Source organism: Balaenoptera borealis (assembly GCF_965194805.1).
Source record: "Balaenoptera borealis genome assembly, chromosome: 3".
Lineage (NCBI taxonomy): Eukaryota > Metazoa > Chordata > Mammalia > Artiodactyla > Balaenopteridae > Balaenoptera > Balaenoptera borealis.
In genome coordinates this window covers 82,949,301-82,970,851 of record NC_138866.1, presented here as the reverse complement: position 1 = coordinate 82,970,851, position 21,551 = coordinate 82,949,301, and the positions used below count along the sequence as shown (strand labels likewise).

Genomic DNA, 21,551 nt, shown 5'->3' with positions numbered 1-21,551 from the left:
CATTTCCACAACCAAGATCTGTAGCCTGCCACAGAAAAACAACCCCCATATACTATGAGCTCATAACTGAACATTAAAAACCATATGAGGAAAACCATAAAAGGAGGGCCAGGAGAACCAACAAATGGCAAAATTAACACGTCTAGAACTAGAAACAATAGAATAATCTAAAAGAAAGTATAAGCATTTAAAAAACATGATTACAGGGGCTTCCCTGGTGGCACAGTGGTTAAGAATCCACCTGCCAATGCAGGGGACACTGGTTCTAGCCCTGGTCCAGGAAGATCCCACATGCCGCAGAGCAACTAAGCCCGTGCGCCACAACTACTGAGCCTGCGCTCTAGAGCCCATGAGCCACAACTACTGAGCCTGCATGCCACAACTACTGAAGCCCGGGCACCCTAGAGCCCATGCTCCGCAACAAGAGAAGCCACCACAGTGAGAAGCCCGCGCACCGCAATGAAGAGTAGCCCCCGCTCACCGCCAACTAGAGAAAGCCACGCGCAGCAACAAAGACCCAACACAGCCAAGAAAAGAAACGTGATTACACATTAAAGAAGGAAAAGAGCCATAGTAAAATAACTAGACACTAGGAATAAAGAGTAAGCAGTTTGAAGTAGACCCAAATACAAATTTCAAGAAGTTTAATACCCAAGAAGCTAAAAGAAAGAAAGAAAGATGGTTTGATTACTTCCAGATGAATTGAGAATTGATAAAATGGAAGGAAGACATGAGAAATAGCATTCAGTTTGCAGAAGACAATAAATTGATGGAAAATGGAAAATATGAATGAGAGGTTAAGAGACTAGAATGAGGTCTAACATAAATCTAATAAGAATTCCAGAAGACGATAATAAGGAGAAAGGGTAGGGCAAAATTCAGAGTCAATGGATGAAAATTTTCTGGAAATAAGGAAAACATGAATCGTAGGATTGAGGAAGTATGCAAAATTCCAAATATTTTAGTGAGACAGCAGAACTTTTAGTGAGCATATCGGGAAACCACCTCTCTCATATGACTTTTGTGGAGGGTCATTTTGCAATATATATAAAAAATGTGTTAACTCTTTGACCGGGAAATTCTGCTTCTAGAAATTTATCTTCAGTAAATAGTCAGTTCAGTTCCTCCAAACTTAAATATATAAGGATGTTGATCTCAACATTGTATAATAGAGATGTATTGAAAACAGCTTTAAAAAAAACCTCATCAATATGCAATAGACAAAATACATTAGGGTATAACCAGAGAAGCACTGTTGCTTTTATGAAGCTGTTAAAATGACGATATGGATCTATTTTTATTTATTGTATAGAAAGGTGGTTGTTATGGAAAAAGATCTAAAAAAGCAGTGTGAGTAGTTGGTCCCACTGGCATAATCAAAAAGTCCGTATATATAAAAAGAAGTTTGGAAGGATAAATACTTAAAGTTTACAGATAGTTATCACTGGGTGGATAATTTTTACTTTCTTTTTTGTCCTTTTATGCATTGTGTGATATCAAATTATACTGTGTAAAGAGAAATCTTGATTTGTATTTTAGATGAGGAGTAATGATAAAGTAATAGCAGTCCCAGGGAGAGTAGGTTTGTATTACCAGTGCCATCATGCTCTACCTCTTATTCCTGTTTTGGTTGTGTGTGCTATGAGTGTGTACTAATTGTGTTGCTGTGCCCACAGCCCTGGCGCTGAATGTTGTCATGGAATCCAGCATTAGAAAATATAATGGGAATATGTAGGGAGGAAGAATGGGTACAGAACTTGAATCATTTCTAAAGGGAGTTGGGTGATTTAGACCACGATGCCTAAACTAAAAAGTATCTCAAGGTTGAATACTGTGTTATTTAAAATATATGCTGAGTTATCCTTGATGTACCTTGTAAAGCTAAGAAGAATCTAAAGTGCTCATGAGATTAAATGATCAAATATGTAATTATTTTGTTTTGTTGTGTGTATATTTGTGTGCTTGCACGTGTATGTGTGTACTCATGTGTACACACACACACTTTTTTTTTAATGTGTGGCCAATCAGATCTTGAGTGTGGGTGCTCCTCTCCTGATACTTTTCTCTAATTTGGGTTCTTAAAGCCAAATGAGTTTTAAAGTGAAGACAGAGAGAGGTGGTTTAAAGAAGGGAAAGAACATAGAGGCTTCTTTAGCTTCTGGTTCTTAGGAAAAGGGATTAGGCTTCAGATGCCTCGTAGAGTTTTATAAATAAGTGGAGATACAATGTGATTATAGCCATCTCGGGTTTTTCAATAATAACTCATTGAAAACAAGTTTCCTCATTCGCAAGCGTGGACATACTAATAAAATGTATGATTTAAGAAAAAAACAATAAAAAAGTGTGCCTGACATAATTGGGAGGGAGAGAGAAAGATAAGAGAGTTAGAGTGTGAGGGTAATGATGGAGATTAATTTCAGAGAATTCTACTGTGTTCATGAGAGACCTTGGCACACAGCCTGTCCTCTCCTTTGCAGTGAATTTTCCTGTTTGTTATACAAAATGTTTTATTCAGTGTAACCTACCAAGCGACAAAGATTAACAGTGATAGAGACATAGAAAATCCTATGGGTCTTGATTTATAAAGCAGAAGGATGGTCTTTATAGGAAGTCCCCTAGTGGACTGGAGACAGCCCCGATATTAACAACTGAAGATACTATGACACTCTCCTCACGGCAGATTTCTTTTTTTATTTTAATAAATTTATTTATTTATTTATTTTTGGCTGTGTCGGGTCTTCGTTGCTGTGTGCGGGCTTTCTCTAGCTGCGGCGAGCGGGGGCTACTCTTCATTGTGGTGCGTGAGCTTCTCATTGCAGTGGCTTCTCTTGTTGCGGAGCACGGGCTCGCAGGCTTCAGTAGTTGTGGCACGTGGGCTCAGTAGTTGTGGCTTGTGGGCTCTAGAGCTCAGGCTCAGTAGTTGTGGTGCACGGGCTTAGTTGCTCCGCGGCATGTGGGATCTTCCCGGGCCAGGGCTTGAACCCGTGTCCCTAGCATTGGCAGGCAGATTCTTAACCACTGTACCACCAGGGAAGCCCTACGGCAGATTTCTTTAAGTGGGCAATTTCATTATTAGATGGTTACCAGATTTTAAGTCCTATCTGTAAAACTTAAGTGAGGAAAGATGCTTCAGCCAGATCCTCATCTGCATTTCAGTGGGAAAGGCCAGAAAAAAAAAAAATCCCCCTATATTTGGAGCTTCAAATACATCATTATTGCTCAGTCTGTAACCTTGGTGACAGGAAAGCTTGAGGGGGCCTGAGGTGGTAACATTAGTATAAACAGCTTTTCTATTGAACAAACGTGTATATATTCACACTGTGAATTTCATCTCACTGAGTCAGCATATTTATGTAAGGAAAGTTTGGTAGAGAATTTCCTGGAAGCAGCTGGCCTACTTACCTAAATGCAGTGCCCATTTTTTTTCTGGCAGATAAGAAGTAGCTGTAGACTACTGTGTCTGAAAAGAGACTCTTGACAGTAAGTTATGTCAGCGTCTGAGGCAGCGAGGCAGCCCCTGGGGGTGACTTCGGCTGCAGACCTGAGCCCTGAGCCCTGAGCTCCCCTCCTCTGGCACCATGCTGTCCTTCCGCATGAGGCTGAGCTGTGCCTCAGTCATTAGAGGGCGTTCTCTGTGCCTGTGCCCAGGAGAGAGCAGTGTCCTTGGGTCATGACTGATTGGCCATGTGGACCTGGATCTCTCACCAGGTAAAGTCTCCCCTGGTAACGTAGGCTGCCCCGCATACCTGACGACTTGGGCCCGGTGAGACTCTGGGGATGAAGGCTACAGTCTCTGTCTAGATGTGGCATTTCTGAAACTTCAGTCTGGGGGCCAGCTCTCTCTGAAGTGCTTGTTACAAATGCAGGTTCCCAGTTCTATACCTATAACTATGATTCAGGATGTCTGGTGTAGTAATTCTGATGCATAGTGAGGTTTGGGAACTACTGACTCAGAATAGCCTCTCATGACCTTCCTACTACGAAACGGGTTATCTTACTGCAGGGACTTTTGATTACCGTTTGTCCTCTTTCAAATTCATTCATCTAAATAGTTACTGAATGCCTGTTCTGTGCCAGATACTGAACTAGGCAGTGGAGTTATAATAGTGAACAAGATTGACATGTTTTTTTATCCTCATGAAATGAAGGGGAAATGAGTAAACAAATTAATAATTATGATAAGAGCTGAGAAGGCCACAACGGGATATTATAAGAGAGTATGCTGGAGGGAGGAGCAGTGAGTATTTAAAATAAAAATATGGTTAGCGGAGGCCTCTTTGAGGAGGCAGCAATTATACTAAGACCTGGATTAAAAGGAATCAGACACACGAGGACCATGCTAGGCAGTATAAAAAACTTGTGCACAGGCGTGGAGACCGGATCAGCCTCGTTGTGTTTCAAGAACAGAAAAAAAGGGCAGCGTGGTCAGTGCCCAGCAAGCCAGGGGCAGCGTGGTGTGAGATTAGGCAGGTTGGCCCTGGATTGTGTAGGCTCTGGAGGACAGTGGGTGGGCGGAACAGACCGAGAGGGGGTGGAGAATCAGACGTTTAGTGGGACAGGAGTCTGGAGTTGAGAGGAGAGGCCTAGTCTGGGCCATGAATGTGGGAGTCACCAGCAGCTCAGTGGAGAACCACCTGAATGGGTGATTTAACCTAGGGAGAAGCTGGAGAGAGAGGATGGGGAAGGGCCTGGTGTAGAAGACTGGGAGCAGCCAGGGCCTGGGAGAGGTGGGAGGAACACCAGGAGGCTGTAGGCCTGTGGAAGCCACAGGAAGAAGATGCTCAGAGAGGGACAGGCAAGTGTGTTATTGGCGCTAAAGGTCTAGAACAGTGCAGGCCTGTCCAGTGGCCGCCAGTTGCATGTGGCTATGGAGCCCTTGAAATGTGACGAGTGTGAACTGAAAATGTGTTGTAAGTGTAAAATAAGATATACACCATGCACACCTAAAAAGAATACAATGTTATATATTAATTATATTTCAATTTAAAAAACGCACGCCAGGGGCTTCCCTGGTGGCGCAGTGGTTGAGAATCTGCCTGCCAAGGCAGGGCACATGGGTTTGATCCCTGGTCCGGGAAGATCCCACATGCCGCGGAGCAACTAAGCCCGTGCGCCACAACTACTGAGTCTGCGCTCTAGAGCCCGTGGTCCGCAACAAGAGAAGCCACCGCAATGAGAAGCCCGCGCACCACAATGAAGAGTAGCCCCCGCTCACCGCAACTAGAGAAAGCCCGCACGCAGCAACGAAGACCCAACGCGGCCAAAAATAAATAAATAAATAAAAAACAAAACAAACAAACAAAAAAACGCACGCCACATTTCAAAGATGTAGCACAAAAATAAGAATGAATATATTACTTTAATACTTTTTAAAGTAATGATGATGTTGAAATGATAACGTTTGGCATAGATTGGGTTCAATAATATACACTATTAAAATTTCACCTGCTTCTTTTTACTTTTTAAAAATATCACTGCTAGGAAATTTTAAGCCACACGTGTGGCTTTCGTCCTCTTTCTGTTACAGAGTTTGGTAAGGCGGAGGTCATTTGCAAACTTGGTCAGAGTAGACTGGCTGAGGTTAAGTAATCCCTAGCCGACTGTTTATACTCAGGTGAGACAGAATCATCCTCATTACACTCTTATGCCTAAAATTAAATAACAAAACTCACCACTAAAAAATTCTTCTAGACTTTTTGATACTTATGAAAGTGATTTAATAATTTCACATAAATTGACAATATCATATGCCTTTATGTTCTTTGAAATGAACTCTCAAATATGGTTTTTCAATCTTTTTTTTAACCTGTATTTTCTTTCTTTCTTTTTTGTCTTCTTTCTTTTTATTTAAACATTTTTTTTTGGTTTTTATTTTTGCCTATCTGGCCAGGAAACTTCATGGTGTTATGGTCGACTTGCCGCACAACCGTGTTCAAATCTGTCACCAACAGGTTCATTAAAAACCTGGCCTGCTCGGGGATTTGTGCCAGCCTGGTCTGCGTGCCCTTCGACATCATCCTCAGCACCAGTCCTCACTGCTGCTGGTGGATCTACACCATGCTCTTCTGCAAGGTCGTTAAGTTTTTGCACAAAGTCTTCTGCTCTGTGACTATCCTCAGCTTCCCTGCCATTGCCTTGGACAGGTAAGATCAGGTAGCCAGGGGTGCAACTTTTTTTTTTTAAGTGTATTGAAAAATTAGCATCATGAAGCAAATAGTGAATAGTCAGTGTTCCAAATACTGCTTTTTAGCCTGCTTGTTGTCAACAGAAAGATGTGGCATTGGGGAGGTTACATCATGACGGTGCTGGGGCAGAGCTGGATCATGATATAGTTTCAGCTTGGTTGGAATTAGCCGTATTTGCATTGCAATTTGAAGTAGATTGCTCATCAGATTGCTAACTCTGCAATTAGGGCCTTTTGATGCAGGATGAAAACATTTCTGGAAGAACAAGAGAACAATTCAGTGGCTATTTAACAAATGATTAGACGGTCCTATTGGACCTGGCCAGATAGCACCAGAATTCCTTTGGAGGATTTACTTCCAAGGTTTTATATTGTGATGGTGTTTGTTTTCTCTTCCCATCCTTTTTAAAAGGATGTTCATTTGGAAATAAATCTTACATCCTAGCTACTGCTGTCATACATAATTTGATCAAATTTATCAAAGTGAAGTGTGAAGTTCTCAGTAATCAACAGCTTCCTGTCTTTTCTCTTTGTTGCTAGCACTTCATGAATACAACTGAGATAATAACACATTTTAGAGAATAGAATTAAATAAGCAAAGAAGAATTGAAAAATATTTTGTGTCCACAAGAACTTTTGATTTCAAGATTTACAGAGAGGAGAAGTTGCTGAAGGGAAAGTGCTGGCTCTTCTGACTTTATACCCTGTGATAAATTTAACTACGTTTTAGATGAATTTAGAATTTTAAAACTCTTTGTCCATTTAAAACATACTCAATACCTTAATGACCTATAAGTGTATGGATTGCAGAATCCATCTATGGAGTTGCTTCAGCCTCTCTGGCTTGGAACCCTGATTTCATTAGCTGCCCAGTGTTGTCTGCACAGAGGACACAGAGCCACACAAAGCCCCCTACATACTAGGAGAAGTCATTGACTTTGTGCTTAAGAAAGAGGACTCTGGAACCAGAAGTCTGGCTTTAAGTCCTACCTATGCTGCTTTCTCGCTGGTGGCTTTGGGCAAAGTGGCTTAACATCTCTAAGTCTCAGTTTCCTCAGGGGTAAAACGAACTAAATGAATTATTTGTGGCCTGTGTTTGGCCACAATATTTATCTCTCTTTCTCTAGTCTTCCGTTCTGGTTGGCACATTCTTCCTTAGATATATTGTCTGCAATCATTTTACCATCAGATCTTGCAGGGAACCACTCCAGCTCCTTGACAGTTTCTCCCTAGAAACTCACCATCCACAGAGGCAGATGAGGCTGGTGACAAAACCAAGTGACCCAGGTCAGGTTGGGGTTGTGTGTCTGCACTCCTGTTTATAGGGGCCATCACTCAGCAGATGCAGCTAATAGTTGCTTTGTGAGTATCACGACTCAGTGGGCCAGACTTTCTATTTCTTAGAAGAGAAATCAGAAATCTAGAATTCTCTCATTTTTAAATGTTGGCAATTAATTTGCATTCAGAAACTTAGTATGTGGGCCACTGGAATCCCTTCAGCAAGCTGAATGTGCACCAGGTGGTGCCAGTTTGCCACACCCACTTTTTGGTTACCTTGCATGTCTCTTTCATGCTCAACCAGAGGTCTGTGAACACCTGGGAAGTGCCATTGCACAGAACTGGAATAAAACTGTGAAAAGTCTGTTTACTTCCCGGTGGGCACCCTAATCCTTTTTGTGTTGATCCATTCTGTGTTCATGGCAGGTGTGTCTTTCTGGCGACCCCTTCATACCTGCTTGGTGAGGTCTTATGTCTGCAGTCCACATGGTGGACTTTTCTTTCCTGAAGGTTTTTTTTTTAAAATAGTTTTATTGAGATATAATTTACATATCATAAAATTCATTTAAAATGTACAAGTCAATGAATTTTCGTATATGTACAGTTGTGCAGCCATGACCACAATTGAACTTTAGAATATTTCCGTCACCCTAAAAAGAAACCTTGTGTTCATTTACAGTTATTCCCCATTCCCACCCCCAGACCTAGGCCACTACGAATCTACTTTCTGTCTCTGTATGGGGGGACATTTCATATAAGTGGAATCATACAATATGTGTTCTTTTGTGCCTGGCTTCTTTTACTCAGCATAATGTTTTCAAGGCTCACCCATGTTATAGCAGGTATCAATACTTCTTTTTTTCTCTTTCCAGCTTTATTGAGTTATAGTTGACATACAGCACTGTACAAGTTTAAGGTATATGACATAATGACTTCTCTTACACATATTGTGAAACAATTCACTATAAATTTAGTTAACATCCATCATCTCATATAGATACCAAAAAATGTTCATTTTCCTTGTAATGAGAACTCACGATCTACTCTCTTAACAACTTACTTCATTCCTTTTTATTGCCAAATAATATTCCCATTGTATGCATATACCACATTTTGTTTATCCATTTACTAGTTGATGGACATTTGGGTTGTTTCCACTTTTTGGCTGTTATAAATAATGCTGCTATGAATCCTGAAGGTTTTTTAAGAATAGGATTCAACAAGAGTGGGAACACATTATTCTGGACAGGTTGCTATTCTACCTGGAAGCAATGCAAAAATCCCTGTGGGTTATTTTGAGCCTTTGGTTTTAGGCAAGAAAATACGCAAATAATAAGAAATCCTTATTTTCTTTCCAGTAGAAAATCTACTGTATTTTTGCCATCATTTTTTTTCAGTGTGTCTTTTATTTTTATTTTTTTTAATTGAAGTATAGTTGATTTACAATGTTTCAGGTGTACAGCAAAGTGATTCAGTTATATACATATATGTGTGTGTGTGTGTATATATATATATATATATATATATATATATATATATATATATTCTTTTTTAGATTCTCTTCCATTATAGATTATTACAAGATATTGAATATAGTTCCCTGTGCTACACAGTAGGTCCTTGTTGTTTATCTATTTTATATATTGTAGTGTATATCTATTAATCCCAAATTCCTAATTTTTTAAAAAGATAAGCAAGTTCTTTTAGTAGAAAAGCAAGTTTGGTAAATTCCTATTTCATTATTCAGAGATGCAGATTACTGGAAAGCATAGGTTCGTTGTGCACAAAGAGAAAGGGAAAACAGTCCTTTCTCTCACTTCTTTCCCAGATATTTGTTTCATGGCACCGAGTCAGCAAGTGAATTGGGAGGCCACCTACACTTCCTGCATCATCCTCTAGAGACGCACACACTAACAAAATGATGTATAGTGAGCCTGTGTGCTTGTGCTGCAGTCTATTTCCCAACCTAGAGTGGAATCAAAAATGACGGGAAGCCTGGTTTTGTTACCGGTCACTTTGCAAATGGGAATCAGAGACAGTGAACGCGTATTCATGCGTGGGCGTGGGGCCATCACAATGGATTTACTGAGCGGTGGTTAGAAAAGCTTCTCCGTATTCAGAGAAAAACAATCGAGAGCGTGCATAACTTATACATTTCTTTCTCTTTTTTTCCCTTCCCAGAAAGTGACCTAGAACACATTTTACCGCACTCCATCCATCTCTGGTCATCCGTGGTCGTGTTGTGTTTGCATCGTCTCTCCCCCAGCTTGTCCCCTGCCAGACTCCGCCACAGGGCCGCTTGCTCTTGACATTTTCCCAGGTGCCCCCTTTCCCTACCTCCTTTGTGCGTCCCTCCAGTAGAGCCATCGTCTCCTCGGTTATAATTGTTTGTTTACACGCCCCCTGTCCCCATTTAGGTTAGAAACTTTCCCGTGCGCCCTTCCATCTTTGCAGTCCAGTGCCTGGCACAATACCTAGCACATAGGTGGTGCTCAGAAATCCTTGTGACAGAAGGCACGCCTGCTCAGCTGGCCCCATGAGGGAATGCATGTTAACAGGGTTGGACGGTCCAACCTAATGTTGGGCTCCGGCGTTAGCTGACTGCACAGATGTGGGCCGAGCTAAGGTGAAGAAACTCGCCATAGCCCTGAGGGCTACTGGCTGCCCTTTCATGACAGATGTGGTTCTAGAATCTAACAAATTACTCGGTTTCCCCAGGTCATAGGTGATATTGAAACAAGGTGCTTTTGGAATTCTGATTAGGTGGTTATAGAATAATCAAGTCAAGCTTGAAGGAAAAAAGTCTTCCCTGATTTTAACAAAAATCTAATCATGCAGGCATTTTAGGTCTATTAATTGCTCTTAGGGGGTACTGAGCGATTATCATGGGAACAATGGCGATTGAGCAGGCATGATTTTTTTCAGTCAGATTGATTTTGTGGAAGGATTTTGTCAGAGTCCCTCCCTCACACTGGCTTCTTCTGCCCCAGGTGGCTGTAAATGCTAGTGATATCTGTGCATATCCACTGTGGCACGAGTCTCCTTTGGATTTGTGTGCAGACACATTTTCTTTCTCTTAGTGGCTTTGAAAATTCCCCTCAAGCTCCTCTAGCCCAGGTAAAAAAATTTTTTACAAATTACCCTTTACCCTTAAATTGAAAAAGAGGTGTCTTTCCAGCAGATGGAGATATCCTTTATATTGAGGGCACTCTTTTGGATTTAGTCCTGGTGGCAATAATTATAAAGCTAACTGTGAACTGTGCAGCAAAATCCTCAAAACTTAAGGTCTAGCTTCGTAATTCCCCCAGTGGTTTCCTCTGTCTTAGGCAGAATAGAAGAAATTGACCCTTTCTTTCCTCTCTCCTACTTTTAGTAATATAGATTCCTCTAATTAAAGTGTATCTTCTGTGAAATGAATTTTGCTTGTGCGTTTGGCAGGTACTACTCGGTCCTCTATCCGCTGGAGAGAAAAATATCTGATGCAAAGTCCCGAGAACTAGTGATATACATCTGGGCCCATGCCGTGGTGGCCAGCGTCCCTGTGTTTGCGGTGACCAACGTGGCTGACATCTATGCCATGTCCACCTGCACGGAAGTCTGGAGCAACTCGTTGGGCCACCTGGTGTACGTTCTGGTCTACAACGTCACCACGGTCATCGTGCCTGTGGCTGTGGTATTCCTCTTCTTGATACTGATCCGCCGGGCCCTGAGTGCCAGCCAGAAGAAGAAGGTCATCATAGCAGCGCTGCGGACCCCGCAGAACACCATCTCTATCCCCTATGCCTCCCAGCGGGAGGCCGAGCTGCACGCCACCCTGCTGTCCATGGTGATGGTCTTCATCTTGTGCAGCGTGCCCTATGCCACACTGGTCGTCTACCAGACTGTCCTCAATGTCCCCGACACTTCTGTCTTCTTGCTGCTCACGGCCATTTGGCTGCCCAAAGTCTCTCTGCTGGCGAACCCTGTGCTCTTTCTTACCGTGAACAAATCGATCCGCAAGTGCTTGGTAGGGACCTTGGTACAACTGCACCACCGCTACAGTCGCCGGAATGTGGTGGGCACAGGGAGCGGGGTGGCCGATGCCAGCCTGGAGCCCAGCATGCGCTCGGGCAGCCAGCTCCTGGAGATGTTCCACATTGGGCAGCAGCAGATCTTTAAGCCCACGGATGATGAGGAAGAGAGTGAAGCCAAGTATGCCAGCTCAGCTGACCTCCAGGCCAGGGAGCTACTTCCCACCTGCCTGGAGGCAGAGCGGGGGCCACGGTTTGCTACCCCTGCACCACCCCCGGGCACAGTGGACTCTATATCCCAGGTGGCACCAGCAGTCCCTGTGGAACCTGAGACATTCCCTGACAGGTATTCCCTGCAGTTCGGCTTTGGGCCATTTGAGTTGCCTCCCCAGTGGCTCTCAGAGACCCGAAATAGCAAGAAGAGGCTGCTTCCCCCCTTGGGCAACACCCCAGAAGAGCTGATCCAGACAAAGATGCCCAAGGTAGGCAGGGTGGAGCGGAAGATGAGCAGAAACAATAAAGTGAGCATCTTCCCAAAGGTGGATTCCTAGCAAGTCTTGTAAATCCCTGGAAGCAACAGACCTTCCACATTCCTGCCCTCCCTTCACTGGGCCTATGATTTGATCTCCTTGCAACCCAGTATGGGTTGATTCCTCCTCTATGGGCCACATGCTTTTGAATGAGAGGGAAATCTATATAAAATCGAATGTCCTCTTTATTGAGGGCGTATATATATATTTATACATATATATATATACACATATATATATTTATCTCAGTGATCCTCAGTAAAGTCCACATTCCTCTCTGTGGAGACGAAAGCTGGGTAGTGGGAAACGGGTCTTGGGTGGGTTCTCTGTGTGCATTTTCTGGGGATATCTCAGTTCCGGGCCCTGCAGAGAATACACGGAGAGAAGAACGGCTATGAGTTCAGAGGAAGCAGGGGCACTCTAAGAGAAGCCCAAGATAATTATGGAGCCGTGTGGCCACAAGAAAATGCCTATTTGATTGATTTTAAAATGACAAATATTCAAAATGGTTTATATTGATCTGTATCTTTAGGGAAGATAGAACCTTGGCATTTGATACCTTTTTTCTGGACGGCCTGATCACATGGCTCACAGTTTCTCCCGATGCCCTTCATCTCCTTCGCTGGGATGTAGGTGAGGGATGAATGAATATTGCACCCCCATTTGACAGACATGGCAATAGATGTGCCCAGGGATTAGGAAGATATTCTGTCCTTGATTATCCTGACCATCTCCTAGCATCACTAAGGCCTCAGAAAGAGAAGTTCGCCGAGTCGGTTGGAAAACACTGCAAGCTTTTATCATGTCTTTCCCCCTTAAGTTGTGTTTTTTTCAACAAATGAGAGAGAAGCTTAGAAGTGGAGAAGAAAGACTGAGAAATATCCACACTCTGTAGAGTTTTCTCTTCCCACATGGTCTCATGTGAAAGATTTTATGCAGCAATCAGCAGGGGTAAAGTGTATTGAAAAAGATTTGTGCCAACTTCTGGAATTAAAGGTCATTTAAAAAGGCAAAGTTAGGGTAAACGGGGTCCTCTGGAAACGTCAAGCTAAAAATACTTGATTAGGAAAAGTGAGTCTGCCCAAAAGTGTGGGAAAAGTAGGTTCCCTTCCAAGGAGGACCGCAGACCCCATGCGTCGCCAGTCTCATTTTCAGTCTGTTTGTACGACTGTGGTTCTCCCTTCATTTTGGGCACAAAGGAGGAACAGAACATGGAAAAGGAATTCATCACTGTACAATGCCAAGGCAATACCTAGCCCAGGTGAGCTCTCCTCTTACTCCTTCCCAGTGAAGTTGTAGCAGGAGCCAGACAGGATAGAAGAGGGGGAACAGTGTCCTCAATCGATCAGTCGCCTGGGGGCTCTCACAGCAATTCGAGTCTACTTTGGGGTGGGCTTCACCAGGTTGAATCCAAACCACAAAGTAAACTTCACTCTTAAGGAGAGCAAATCAAGCGCCAGGTCTGCTCTTCTCTGGAGGGCGTTTTGTTCTTGTTCATAGTATGGAAGGGAGCCAATCCAGTGCCTTGAGCAAGCTTCAAGGGAGGGGACATCCTCAGCGGCAAAGAACACATCCCAACGGCAGGGGTCCTCACGGATCTTCTCCTTGAACCACACAGGCCCTTGTCCTTTGTAGGAAGGTCAGACTATGTGTAGGGAGTTTCCTTTTCCTGTCCTTTCCTGGGTGTGCTGTCTTGTGATTCCCGAATGTGAACCCAAAGACCCTTGTCCGGAGGAGGGAGTGCCTTCCTCTTTGTGTTCGTCTCTTTGAAGCATTGTGTGCTCACAGCGGAAACAGGGGCCTGCCACCAACTCTCCCGGGGCCCCTGTGTGCCCTCTGGAGCTCCTTGCCCTGATGCTTCCCGTTGTGGCCCTTCAAGCTTATCTTTCAAACCGTCACAGTTGTTACAGCGTTCATCAAGAGGAAACATAACCTGTCAGAAACTTGTGTCCACTTTAGAAGAATCTGTCAAATGTAGCCACGTTGGTGTCATTCTGATAACATATACGTACAACTTAATAAATTCTGGTGAGCCAGAATTTGATAGATGTTTCTTATGTATGTTTGAAGCAGTTGGTTGACTTCTAACAGGTCATGGCCAGGTGTATTTCTATACTCTTTGAAGAATTATGTTTTAATAAAAAATTGAAAAGCAGTTTCTGAACTCAAAAAAGGTTGTCTGAGTGATTTTTTGTTTGTTTGTTTTCTTTTTTCCCCCCTCTCAAGTGGTATACTATCTGAACCTCTCTCTTCCTGTGTGATCTCAAAAGAAAGGTGTTTATTTTCCTCCCAACATGCAGATGCAGCATTCTAGTAGCATTTTCTTATGTTGTTGCAACTTGAAAAATGAATTCCCAAAGAAGAAACTGCAATGTTTGAATAAATGTCCCAAACCTGGGTTGCAAATGGAATTGGTGGATGGTCTGCTCAAACCTGTAGGTGGAGCTACGCGGGGAAGAGGGCATAGTGCAGCCGTCATTACACCTTATGGTTGGGGCCATGGCCTTGAGGTCAGATGGCCCATGTTTGAATCCTGACTCTACCACTGACCCACCTTGTGACCTTGAGCAGGTGAGGTAATCTCCATGTATCTTGGTTTCCTCTCTATAAAATGGGGAGGTAATAACTGTGTCAGAGGCTTCTGTTGCCCTGACTCACATATTTCACCTCTGATTTTAGCCATGTCTGCAGAGGGCCATTGTTGGCTGCATCTCCTCACTTCCCTGAGAGCCATCAAGGCCTAGTTTCTCTGCTGTCTGCCCTGGGAGAGCTCCCTAGCTCTGGGGGGTAACCCTTGATCAGTGGGACATGGGAACCAATGGATAAATGCCCCTGTCCTTCTGCTGGACAATTGTGGGAGGCATCTTTCCACTTCTCAGGAAGTCCAGCAAATTGAGTCCCTGTTGCCCACCACAGTGTCCAAATAATGCCTCCTTTTATTGACTCTTCTTCCTCCTTCCCTGTCTGGCTTTCTCTACCCTCATTCATGCCCTTAAGGATCACCTCCCCAAAACCAACTGCACAAAGCCCTTGTCTCAAGCTCTGTTTTCAGGGGAATCCAAGTGAGACAATAGTATACCTCATGGGGCAGTTGTGAGGATTAAATGGCGTGGTCTGTTTAACACAAAGAGTGGCACACAGTAAAACTATATCAATATTAGTGCTTACATGTATGTGTTGGGCGTGAACAATAATCCTTTTGTCAGCTGTATTGATCAGAATTTAGTGGTTAAATCCCTTTCTGTCCCCTCTTAAATTTCTTTCTATATGCGTATTCACTGCAGTCCATATACAAAAGGTAATATACACACAAAGGAGGTGCTAGAATGACACGTGGTGTACCTTTTAAGGCAACAGGTGAGAAAGTACAGCACAGATGGGATAACACTTTTGTAATATTAACCATATTACCTGATGCATCTAATTTCTCTTCCCTCCTTTTCCTTGCTTGATACATTCACATGTATTGCCTCTGGGAAGGTGCGGGGAAGGCGTTCATTGCCTCAAAGGAAAGCAAATAGACTGTGAGTCTCTTTCCAGTTTTTGTGTATCAAAGCCTAGGTTTTGGGAGAACAGAGGGGACTCCTGGGATGAGCCCACTGGATATTTGGTAATGATCTTCAAGAACTGGGGGTTGCAACTGGCACTTAGTGAGTCAAGGCCAGGGATGCTGCTAAACGCCCTATAATGCACAGGACAGCCCGTACAGCAAAGACGTATCTGGTCCAAAATACCAATAATGCCAATGTTGAGAAATCTTGGGTTTGCCCAGCACTGAGAAACACTGGGTTCGCCAAAGGTTTGAGATGGTTTGAGGAAGGGGAACCATCCCCTCTCAGTGGAAAAAGCTTCCCTGGACTTGAGAATAGTAGAGAAGAGAAGTCAGGGATAAGTGATAATGTAGACATCTGTACCTTCTGGATAAGGGGCCTAATGCTGCCTCCTAGGCAAAGCCCTAAGAGAGAAAACAAAGAAACAGCAAAACAGCAAAACAAAGAAAGATTTGGGCCATTGCAAAGGGAACCAGTGTGTGCCCTGCTCCCCAGGGCGTGGATCCCTGTGGAGAGTTTGGTAGTGAGTCCAGGAACCAGGGCCTCACTCAGATATATACATAAGTGTCTTGAAAGAAAGAGAGAGCTTCAAGCCCAAAGGAGCAGGTGGCCGGGAAGGATGGATCACAAGATCAAATGGGGCAAGGGATGACCATGTAGGCAATGACACAGAGGACAGATGTCGTTTCACACTGCACAGGACCCATGGTGTCATGTGGGAGGGAAGGAAACCTTGAATGTGAGCTTATATCTATTATCCCAGGATCTCACGATGAAAATTAAGCTATAGCAAAACAATAAAGAAAATGATGTATTGTTCCACACTTTTTTGAGACTGAAGCAATTAATTTGTATTTCAACCTTGAAGGAAAAATGAGACTTTAAGTTTCTTTTCAACTCTGAAATTTTATGTTTCTATAGTCTATTATTCTGCATATGAATACATGCTTATAAAAATCTTTTCTAGTTTATTTTGGCTTCCCTCTGCCAAAATTCTCATTCCCTTTTGCACTTCCTTCTTTGTAATTTTCATGGAGGAAATTTGGTGTAAACAGATTTTATATACTACTACCCGAAGGTCCACACAGAATTAAACGCTGGCCTTCTGTCTCTGGGTTGTTTCTCTGAGAGAAACATTTAATTAAATCCATTATTATTTAAAAGGCAAATGATACAAGGGATACTTCTCTTTCCAAACCCAACTCTTGAAAGATAATACTAGAACTCTGGCCAGTTTTAAATATAGATGAAATAATGACTGCAGATCTAGAGAAACTAAGAAAATAGAAATCACATTGAAAAGGAAAATGTACCTAAAATTTTGTTTGAGTTTTTCAGTGGTTTACTGGAAGTTGATTTTGAGAAAGAAAAGCTGATACATTCTGTCCCTGTGAAGACAATTCTGAACATACAAGAGTGATTTACATGTACACGTCATAAGCTGGAGCAGATGCAGTTACTCACCTCCTAAACATCCACCTTCCTTCCTTCTTCCTCATAGTGTCGACCCCATCCCGGATCCAGGGGAGATCATGATTAGAGGAGACTTTTTTGCTATATTTAAGAATAATCCATGTGTACAGATAAAGATACAAATTGACTTTAAAAAATGAGACCTACAAAAGTCTATTAAAAAGCTTCTGAATTTTGCAATGCACCACCTGACTGAACAAAAAAAAAACAAACAAACCAGGAAACCATATGTATCATTAAAAGGAATTGAGAAAATAAGGTAATTTAGGCTTTCAGGGTGAGAGTGACCAACGGCTCTTTGCTGATATGCTCAAAGGATGTCAGTTTACTCAGATAATTCCTTCAGTTTGGCTTTATGAACTAGGCAATTGTAGGATGTTCTGAATTTTATTTTTTCCCTATATATTCTCAATAAACAAGAAGAAATATTTCTTTTTTGGGGGGTGTATTTATTAAAGCACTTTTAAGAATTACTGCTCCTTTTTAAAAAATATTTTTATTTACTTATTTGGTTGCACCTGGTCTTAGTTGTGGCAGGCAGGCTCCTTTGTTGCGGCTCCCTGGCTCCTTAGTTGTGGCATGTGAACTCTTAGTAGTGGCATGCATGTGGGATCTAGCTCCCTGACCAGGGATTGAACCCAGGTCCCCTGCATGGGGAGCACGGAGTCTTAACCACTGCACCACCAGGGAAGTCCCTATTGCTCCTTTTTAAGAGTAAGTTTAATTTAAATAATGCTAGTTTGCTTCAGAAGTTAATTTAAAACCCTCATCATATTATAGATAAATATGTATAAAATAGAGAGTTTAATAGATTAAACTATCCTGGAATTTATTTATAATCAATGTTCCCATTTACTTAAAAAAAATCTAAAGTGAATGTAACACATACCTTTGCGTTAACTACTTCAAATCATTAGAATACTTAGAAGGTCTTAATTAATTTTAATTTATAATACTCTCTGCCTTAAAGTTTATTCTCTTGGTAGCACTTGGCTTCTCTTTGCCTGCTTTGTATTTACGTACGATTTACTGGAGGATATTAAAGCACAGTCCACAGACTTCTGCAGGAAATGATACGATCTCTCTTTTGCAGATGGGGAAACTAGAGGCACAGATGGCCCTAAGAGATGAAACAAGTTAGAGACAGAGCTAAAAACAGTACAGAAGGCATTAAGGACCAATTCTTCCACTGCACCCTCCAAAGTACTGATGATCATTATCATCTCTCCTTATTATGACTATTTTTTGAATACCCACTTGGCACACGCTATTAAACTATACTGGGGACTGTATTAAAAGCCTTCACGCCCAACAGCTGTTTTTCTCATTGTTATTTCCTAAAGTTCCTTCTGCTTCATGATTTCCTGTTTCATGGTAGAGGCATTCAGTTCAGAGTAAATGTTAAGAACCTGTTAGCAGAAGGCCAAGATTGCGATTGCTCAGCTGAGAGTCCTCACAGGAATCATCTTCTGCCTCAGGTCTTCCCTGTTAATCCCTGCATCGAGTTGACCCTTAGTTTAATTTAAGAGTCCCTGCCCTCACATCACTCTCATCCATTGCCCACGCTCCCCCAAGGAGCGAGTACTCTTCCATGCAGGTATACGAAATATTAACAAGAGTGATTCATTCATAACAGTAAGTATTATTGCATTTAATACACACTATTATAATAGAGTATAAAGTGTTCGAGATATGGTCTCTGCCCTCTGGACAGCTTAAGGGAGAAAAAAAAAGAAAAAAAAACCCACAAGAGACAAGAGAACAATAAATGATCACGTGCTGACAAGTGCTGAGGGAAAGTGAAAATTATCCTTCATTGAGAGGGTGCATCTTCCTCAATGATTTTGTTTGTTGGATGGCAAATTTTTCTTTAAATCCAAGACGTTTCTCCCTCCATAAAATGACCACTTACTTCATATAGTCATAGCGCTTAGAATTTGGAAGATCTTAGCCTAGTTTTATACCACCTCTATAATTTAATAAGAAGAAATGGAGGCCCAGGAGGTTAAGTGATTTTTTTGCAAGACCTCGGAGCAGAAGTCATGATTTTTAAAAATGCCTAATCCATAAGCAAAATGTGTGGCGGGGAAACCAGTGCTTTAAAATGTCTTTTTCATGACATTGAGAAGGGGAAACATTTCTCTGACTAATGCCTTCCATTTTCTTGCTGTTCTTATCGCGAATAGATAGGTAACTACTACATATTGGCACTCAGAAATCCCCCTTACTCTTGACGCTTGCTATCTAAAATCAGTGGTGGTGAGGAGTTGGAGGGGATTAATATGACCATCTAGCTCCTGCCTCTGTCAGGATCTCTGAGCAACTAGGTATGATTAGAGAAAGGCTGAAAAGCTTACTTGCTCAGAAATAGCTTACTAGAGGATTTGACTCAGTGAAAGTGACCAACAAAAGGTAGACAAATGAATGCAAGTGTGCCACCTGAATACAAAATTTCTATATATTTGGACCAAGGTAGTGATCTTTAGATTCATAACAAAAAACAGTTGGCAGTTTTCACAAGAATACCAAGTCATCTGTAGCAAAACATACAAGATAAATGAGCATTTAATGGATGACAGGTGTGAATTGAACCCGATAATTCACCTTTTTTCATTCTTCAGCATAGATTAGAAGGCTGCTTTTATGTGAAGTAAAAGTACTCGTTTTATTTACAGTTGCAGTGAAACATTCAATACAGAATCTCAAGAACATTTTAACTTATTTCTACAAAGTAAGGAAAAGTATTCAGGAGTTAACTTTCCATTATTTAATAGATGGGCTGGTAAACTGAAGCCTGGAAAAGTGAAGAGGCTTGTCCTTCTAGAATCAACAACAGAGGGAGACGTGAACCCAAATCTCATAAAACCTAAACCATTTTTCAATTCACGCTATTGCATTGTGCTGTAAAAATAGGGTGCACTGATTGTGGTTTTGCTTTGTTTAATTCTTTATGGATTGCAGAGGACAAGACCGATGGCTGTTACCACTGCCCAGGTGTTTCTAAACAGGCAATTCTTACTGCCCTGCTTATTGAACACGTGATTTTTATGCTGGTGTGAATACTGTCACAGTTCAGGCTGGAACACATGAGCAGTGGTTTCCAAAGAGGGCCAAGTCTGCTTAAGTCAGATATTCACAGAGTCTCAGAGCTGAAAGTAAGCTTAGAAATCTTTATCCTGCCCCTAATTTTACTAGATGAAGAAACAGATGGAGAGAAGTTAAGAGACCAGGCCCAGGTCAGCTCTTTGCAGATGCTGGCTGAGAAACCAGGGATGTGTAATTTAAAATGGTTTTGTGTGTCAGTGTATGGGTTACATAACAAATTTTGAGCCAAATTAGTATATTAATTCCAATTTGTCTGTGATGATAAAATGAAGAGAAAATAAACCAATCTTGGTTAAATAAGGAATTGAATGATCAAATAAGAAAAAGATTTACACAGGAAACCCTACAGTCATCAAAATGATGACTAGCTTCTAGTCTAATAAACATATGTATGTTCAGATAGAAACATTATTTTGAATTTGAACTAAGAAAAAATATATGTAAGGAGCGAGATGCTAAGAATGCCAGGATGGCAGCCTGACAGCTGACGAATAAACACCCCCTTTGGTTGTTTACCTATTTCTTCTTTATCTCTTAGATGTTAACTCTGAGAAAAATAATTTTTCTACATTGTTACTTAAGACCCTGAAAGTTTGATCTGAATACATTTCAAACATGCTATGCGAATTTCTTTTAACTTCCTTTATGTTAAAATAAATTGGGCTTCCCTAGTGGTGCAGTGGTTGAGAATCTGCCTGCCAATGCAGGGGACACGGGTTCGAGCCCTGGTCTGGGAAGATCCCACGTGCCGCGAGCAATTAGGCCCGTGAGCCACAACTACTGAGGCTGCGCATCTGGAGCCTGTGCTCCGCAACAAGAGAGGCCGCGATAGTGAGAGGCCCGTGCACCGCGATGAAGAGTGGCCCCCACTTGCCGCAACTAGAGAAAGCCCTCTCACAGAAACGAAGACCCAACACAGCCAAAAATAAATTAAAAAAAAAAAAAACAACTTTAAAATAAATAAATAAATAAATTGCAAGGTTTCCATAACAATAAAGATTTATATAATTTTTATTCTAAAAATGCATTTTAGTATATAGATCAGGAGACACAATTTAAAACAAAAAAATGAAGGAACAAACAAAATACCCTATGGGATTAGAGACCTAGCTCAACTCAGAAGTTACGGTTTGGAATTAGACAAGCGTGAAGCATGACACTCAATGCACGGACAGTGTTCTGAAACTGTGAGTTTCTGCCCAGGATTAATCGCTGCCGTGAAATTACTAAACTTCTCTTTAGCCATAACCCACAAGCAGTGTCTCGTCCATTTTCCTGGCAGGGGCCAAATGCCAAGAGCAAAACCGTGTAATCTCAACTGGCATCCAGCAAAGGAGACTGCGGCTAGCCTCGGGAAACTTCTGGCAACTCTATAATTCTTTACAGGTAACAGAATTGCCGCAGGCGACAAATGTGTGGA

The 21,551-nt window shown here is 42.0% G+C and overlaps 1 protein-coding gene across 6 annotated transcripts in view; it reads left to right on the top strand.

The window, feature by feature from the left end:
* The window catches only part of GPR176 (G protein-coupled receptor 176), a 118,487-nt gene extending 97,613 nt beyond the window's left edge, over positions 1-20,874 (top strand). For 5 of the 6 annotated variants that reach the window (XM_082384990.1, XM_082384987.1, XM_082384992.1 and 2 more), the window contains 2 exons: positions 5,891-6,143; positions 10,901-20,874. In XM_082384990.1, coding sequence (XP_082241116.1) covers positions 5,899-6,143; positions 10,901-12,023 — 1,368 coding nt within the window. In that variant the 5' untranslated portion in view covers positions 5,891-5,898 and the 3' untranslated portion in view covers positions 12,024-20,874. The remainder of the gene's footprint in view (positions 1-5,890; positions 6,144-10,900) is intronic. The other variant, XM_082384988.1, reaches the window with a different exon arrangement.
* The last annotated feature ends 677 nt before the right edge of the window (positions 20,875-21,551 follow it).